Raw genomic sequence first — 6778 nt, 5'->3', positions numbered from 1 at the left:
TTATGATGAGAACACATCAAGTACCTATATGTTTACAGGCACATTTTACAGGATGTGGCCTTGTTAACGAGGGTGGAGATTGTGAGTGCAGTGGAGGAAAGATGGGGAGGTTGAGGGTTTCTTTATATAGGTACACCTGACAGAACATACCAAGCAACTGGTACAAGTCTTTCCATCACCTGCACAATGGAAATAGCAAAAAGGAAAATATTTGAGTGTTGTTTTGTTGACTCGGTAGACTTGGGTGCCAACAAGTTGAACATATACTGTATTAAGCTCTGCTTCACTGGTAGATATGGTCAGTATTTATGTACTGAACAAGGCTGCAGAAAGTATTTGGACACACTTGCATTAGATAAGAAAGTAACCAAGTGATTTAGAACATCATTGCATTAGATAAGAAAGTAACCAAGTGGCATTTATAAACAAATTATGCTTTTTTTAGTATATAAAGCTAGTTAACACAGGTGTCTTACCAAATAACCACAGATGTAGTTCAATATGCACATTCAACACTAAGGTTTGACAGTCAGAAAGTGTACAAATTCAGTGTCCAAACGATCTGGAGAGTGTATTCATTATTTTTTTATTATTATTATTTAAAACCTCAAATGTATATTTGTGAAATATTTTCTTTTAAGAAGTCTTGAGTTGAAATGTTATAAATTTTACTTTATAGCAGCTCAAATGCCTCTGAAAAAAAAGTTTAGGATCACTTCAGATAGAGAAACAATCTAGCGATTTCCCCAAACCTGTGAGATCTAATGTCACATCAACTGTACATGTTTGAAGGGGGTTTTCAGTTAACTTAATCTGTTTGAGGACAAAGTTACACAACGGCCAGACTCTAACGGTTGCCCTGATGTAACGTGTCACGCTTTGACTTCTGAGATCTTTTCTCCTCTAACCTAATTCATCACCATTTCAGCAGAAACCAGAGAAGCAGATTTCCCATTAGGAACTGTGTATTTAGATAGACCCATGGAGTTTGACCACAGTCAGGTCAGTAGCCTATCAATCCTTCTCTAGACTACCAATGACTGTACTCCTCATAGGAACTCCCTCGTTACAGTCGGCCATGGGTCAAAATGTTTGATATGCAGAATATCTGTTTTCCTATATCACAGATGCCAGATCCCCAGAGATTAGTAAAACCATAATGATCCAGAATTGGGATTCTGTGAAAATTGCTGTCCTAACCAAATAAGAAGTTTGTGTTCTCTCGTCTTCAGTGGTCAGTCGTAAGTATAATTCCGTCAAACCATTCTCAAGACATTTTGGTAGCATGTGCAGCCAAAACCATCTACCCTGCCTTTGTGTAATATATACACACCACTATTACGATTATTGAACTTTCAGTTGTAATTGCATTTGACAGCAGGACGTGTATCTTTTTCCTTGCTTCAAGTCATCAATCTCCTTGCATCCACCACAAGATGAATACCGCAAAAAAATTATACACAAGATGATTTATTTTCTCAAAAATACGGGTTTTTATTGGTTTTAACTGCAATCAGTCATTACAAAAGTGAGATCAATCTTATATAAACTCATAGAAATTACTGTAGTGAACAACAATAGCTGTTTATATGGGAAAAAAATACATTCAACTCTTCAGATACTTTCTTTGTGTCTATACTGTTAACCAACTTGGACAATCATTGCTTAAACCACTGAGGATACAAGCAATAAGCCATAAAAAATAGCATCCCAGTTTTATTTAAGGCAAAGAACGCTTGTTCATGGAATGTGTAAAAGAGGCACTTTACATATAAGCCGAAAGCTCCAAATGTCTAAAGGACAGCAGAACTCAAACCCATTAGGTCACAATTACCACCTGCCTTTCATCATGTCCACCACCATAAACTGCTTTAACACTGGAGGTTTATTACTTGCAACATCACTAAACCTTTGTAACGAACATTGGAAACAAAAAAAGCACTTCATGGTGTATTTAAAATGTGGTGCATGTGTTTTAAGGCCACTAAACTTCTGCATCTTGGATCAACTTTTTATCTTAAAGAAAAAAGAAAAAAAAAAAAGTTGATAATTTGTTCCATAGATCAAATCTATCACCAGGCTCAGGCATTCAGTAAACTGGATTGGTAATCCAAGTCTGTTTTTCACAACAAAAATTCACTGTTTGACAAGGTTTTTAACTGCCATATAAATTGCTACAAGTGGGGCCTAAGCACACCTCAAAAAAACAAAAAAGGCTGACACTCCTGTGAGTTTATTATCTAGTAATGATTGTATGGAAGTACTGATTTTGCAGTCAAATATTTGGGAAAAGGGAATGACAATAAATAAATCAAAATGCAGAGGATTTTTTTGTTTTTGCTTTAAATTAAGTTTCATTTAAGTGTAGTTGCCAACAAAAAGTCATTGTAGTACAATATATTAAACTGTGAAAAAGAAAGCTGACAAGTCTTCACAATCTTAAGATTAATACAGAAGATCATAATTTAACATAAAAGAAAATATATTCTATCGTTTCATTATCAAGATAAATACAAACAAAATTAACAAAAAATGCATATGATCACCAATAAATATGTTTTTGATAAGTTAAATAAGCAGTGACAAGCAAACCCTTCTGTTCTGAAAGGTTTTTAAACAATAACATAACCATAATAATAATAATAATAAACAATGACCATAATAAAAATCAAAACCAATAGGTGGAAAGATGACGAAATTACAAAGTGCTCCTCTGAGCAGAATCTACGGGGGGGAAAAAAAAAGCGTGCTTGCATGAAGAACTAAAGTGAAGCTGCAGGAAGAGGTTGAACTGCACCTTGGGAATGATGGAATTCTCCCGCTGTTTGCTGATTGGCCCGTTTTGAGGTGGGACAGAAGAAAGAGTTTGTCGTCAAGGTTTAATAACAAGGTTCCCTTCCCAACAAACTTGAAGTAACCAGCAACTGATGGGCAAAAGGGGCACTAACAACATCAACAACAAAAATTAAGGAATTGTTAATTTTCGAGTGGAGACATCCCATCTCAGGGGTTTGTGCTGGCTGTAGACGAGACATGGAGCACGTAGCACCGGATTGAACATTTGAATGTGCCTGAAATATTCCAGAGCTCCATTCTCATTCAACCCTTATGAGAGAAGTCCTTCCTGCAGACTGGTGTAATCTGCAATTTCAAGGGAGGGAGAGCACACACTCAAAACAAGAGCTACATAATCAGGCCACAAGAACGAAAAAAAATATATATATTAAAGTTAAAGAAACAGTGGTCCATTCACCCCAACACTTAACCCCAGGCACTTGTCTTTTTTTTTCCATATTCTTTTCCTTTTTTGCTTTAAGCCGGTCTACAAAGACAGTTGTGAAAGGTCTAAGCATGACACTTGTGAGCTTTAGTTAGTTATGAAACAGTGTCCTTGAGAAGAGTGGTAATTTGTGAGGGGGAGGGGGAAGGGCACAGATCTCTCCCATAACCGTGCCATCGGCTCCGCTACACTTGACTGCAGCTGTGGCACCTGGCACAATGGTCTCATACCTCTCACGATTAGCATTTCACTAATCCACTTCCTACTCTGCGTGTTTGGCACAGTCACACCAAGAACATAGCAGGGGATCTGCAAGTCGAGGCTCGGAAAACAGAAGGGTCTTGAGGCCGGGAGAGTTTTAGCTTGTTCTGGTTAAAAAGAGTATTCAAAACGAGAAAGATCCCTTAATTCACTGGATCGGTTTCAGAGCGGACATGATACAAGGAGGGAAGTCTACAGCTTCTAGGGTGCCGAAGAAATGGCGAGAGGTAGAGGGAGTGCTAGCATCTCATCCTCTCTGCCCAAGACTGCTGCATGCAGTGGAAAGGGGGATGGGGTCTGGCTCAGTGTGCTTTAGTCGTCAGAGATGGAAAGTCTGCTGAAGATGGGCAGTCGGCGGGTGGTGTCAAGGACGGGAGATTCGGAGCCACTCAGACTTCCACTCGAGCTGCTCTGGTAGCCCTCTTGGTCAGAAAGCGAGTCTGGCTGACTGGATGGAGACTCGTAGAGTTGGGGAGACTCTGACATGGCCCTGAAGTAGTAAGGGGTTGTCGGGGAAGGCGGCGCCTGGGTGGAAGGGTCGGAGCAGGATAAAGGTGCGTTGCCCAGGCTGGGGCTGAAGAGGTTGGCCAGCTCCTGGCTGGAATACGTAAAGGGGTTGCTGCTAGGCCACTCAGGCAGTTCGTCTGGGGAAAATATAGGTGGAGGGGTGACGGAGGTGGGGCTGTGCCTCAATCCTCCAGAGCTGGGGAACCCCGCAAAGCTGTAACTGTGTTGCAGTCGCGGCCTCTCCATCTTATTGGAGGCTGAAAGGGGGGAAGGGGTTGGAGGAGGTCCACGGCGCTCTTCCGCATTGTGGATGAAGTGGCAGCGTGGGCCATATGGGCAGAAGCCGATGGTGTGGAATGTGCGGCAGAGCTCTGTCTTGTACTTAGGATGGCGGCTTAGGCTGCGCAACTCATGAATGCCATGGGCAAACTGGCACTTGTCACCGTACTTGCAGGCACCATTCTCCTCAAATGGCCTGCATAACTCTGTCTTGTAGCGGCTCGAGTTGACCTGGCTGTTGGGGCCTCCAGGGCCCGAACACTTCTGTAGCAGGCGATCCCCCGTCTCCGAGAAAGAGCGGTCTCGAAGTCGGTTCTCTTTGTTGCTGCTGCCGGTGGTTCCCATCCCTGAGCCGAGCAGGGATGGATCTGCCTTGGCAATGTTCAAGAACTGGTTTTGGTTGAGTTTGGTGCTAGCCGAAGTGACAGAGTGCCGGCGCTGGTAAACCCCACCAGTTGAGGGTGTCCCCACAGCCTTCCTGTCCAGCAGGCAACCAGTGGGGTTGGAGATGGGCAGACTTGGCCCCATGCAAGGGACCGAGACAGGGTGTGGAGTACTGAGGATGTTATTATTGTAGTTCAGCATTTTGTTCTACAAAAGAAAAGACGAAAAAATACAAATTATGACACTGAATTCAGTTTTTGAAAGCCACAAAGTGGTTGGCAAGTCTGTTTTGCACTAGCTTCATGTTAAACCCACGAGTAAATACAGGCCTAAACAACTGCTAGTTTGGCTCGATGCCCACTAAGAGAATGCTTGACTGCTTTACAAAAGCAAAGACTGCTGCGCGTGTCTGATACGAGTAATAACCTAACTCGTACAGTATCAGACGTGAGACTAGGTCTGTCTGGAAACCTGTGGACATTGATGACCACGTCTGACATCATTAATACGTTCAGAATCAACATTATCAAACTAAATGTTGCTAAATATATCAATGTACTAATTATAACTAAAAACAGGGTCGTAACCCTCACAGACGTAAATGATTCTTAAACTTTTGGTTGCCAAATCTTGAATATTTGGCTACATCCTAGAAAGTAACATTGATTTGTAATATTTACATGTAATATTTCCACAGTCACTTATCTAGCCACCATGTCACATGATTAAAAACATATATATATATTAAAGTTATTTAAAGAGTTGACTCATGTGACAATCAGCTGGATGGAAATATATACACAAATCTAAATGTTACATCTGCACAGCACAGAAAAACACATTAACTCCACTGACAAATGATGTCCGACTGAAAGTATGGGTTAAGCACTGTTCATATCTAAGAACCAGCTTGACTCACTGATTTTCTCACTCCTCTCAGTCAAAGTTTAATTCAATGAAATCACGAGACAGCCCTGACTTTCCACAGATTTATACACCATTCACATTTACACCCAAACAGGTCAATTAAAGAAAACTGCTTTGTCAGGTTTGAGTATATTTTTATTTAGCAGGTGGTGAAACTGGTTGCTCCAATCTTCAGTTGATAAACAGTTCAAAAGGAAGCAACGTGAAACATACATGGGTAGTTGACATGAAACACTGGTGGGAAGTTGATGTGTTATACTATGCCAAAAGATTTTCAAACAGCATTTTGACAACTGTTAGGCATGCATTTAAATCACACTACATGGTTATTATGAATGAACTACTGGAGGCAAAAAAGTGATTAAATTCAAATTAATTGCAAGCAGTCTGAACATCCAAGATATACACTTTCACTTAAACATTCATATAACTTAAAATCTTGATTAAAAACGTCCATGGACACATTATGCATCAACTACCCACATATGTAGTCAAATCACAGTTATGGATTCTCCAGAACAAGCTAAGCAGGGAACTCTACTGTCTGCAAGCGTAGTCTCGTTCAATGCTACATTAGAACTTTAAAGGAGACTTCAGAATGGTCATTTAGTTGTTGTTGTACGGTGTGACTTAATACGACTAAAATCGCCCATTCAAAACTAGAAGGAAAGTCTAATCGTCCACATTCCACAACACAAACACATCAAGCTGAAACTTTTTCCCTACCTTGTTGTTGATCACTTCGCTAAAGTCGAAGAAAGGCGACAACACGGCTGTGGTCATCTTCCAATCGAGGATAAATCAGACACAGCGAGAAGAATCGGATACTTTAAATTGTAACAAGCTAGGTTCTGGTTCTGTAAACTTGTGCTGCCCTATAAGAAACCCCCTCGGTCTGCATTTCCTTTTAACCCAAATGCAGGCGGGGCCAAGAGACGACGCTTCATATGGGCGTTCCTCTTGCTCTTTTTTTCAAGTTTGTAAGTTTTTACTTCTCTCTTGCTCAGAAGTGCAACGCAGTTTAAAAGTTTACTACAGCTCTTGTGCATGCTCATAAGTAAATCAGCGTGCTTGTGTCTAGTTTATTTCGGTGACTGAAACTTCATATTGCGTCGAGTTTTGTAACTCTGTAACAAAAAC

At 40.8% G+C, this 6778-nt stretch overlaps 1 protein-coding gene across 1 annotated transcript; it reads right to left on the bottom strand.

The window, feature by feature from the left end:
- Nucleotides 1-2023: 2023 nt before the first annotated feature.
- LOC107577075 (zinc finger protein 36, C3H1 type-like 1) lies at nt 2024-6538 on the bottom strand. The gene is made up of 2 exons (XM_016263189.1): nt 6365-6538; nt 2024-4918 (listed from the first exon to the last, which is right to left on the bottom strand). Exons 1-2 carry the CDS (start codon nt 6419-6421, stop codon nt 3854-3856), a joined length of 1122 nt encoding a protein of 373 aa, XP_016118675.1. The 5' UTR covers nt 6422-6538; the 3' UTR covers nt 2024-3853.
- Nucleotides 6539-6778: the final 240 nt, after the last annotated feature.

Source organism: Sinocyclocheilus grahami, unplaced genomic scaffold (assembly GCF_001515645.1).
Source record: "Sinocyclocheilus grahami isolate Dianchi unplaced genomic scaffold, SAMN03320097.WGS_v1.1 scaffold5045.1, whole genome shotgun sequence".
Classification (NCBI taxonomy): domain Eukaryota; kingdom Metazoa; phylum Chordata; class Actinopteri; order Cypriniformes; family Cyprinidae; genus Sinocyclocheilus; species Sinocyclocheilus grahami.
Note: the sequence above shows the minus strand (reverse complement) of the source record. Positions and strands in the feature narration are given on the sequence as shown.

Excerpts from the sequence above, each read along its gene's own strand:
- LOC107577075 (XM_016263189.1), bottom strand. The coding sequence starts at position 6,421 with ATGACCACAGCCGTGTTGTCGCCTTTCTTCGACTTTAGCGAAGTGATC. Across the intron at positions 4,919-6,364 it reads GCGAAGTGATCAACAACAAG|AACAAAATGCTGAACTACAA; the intron begins GTAGGGAAAAAG and ends TTTCTTTTGTAG.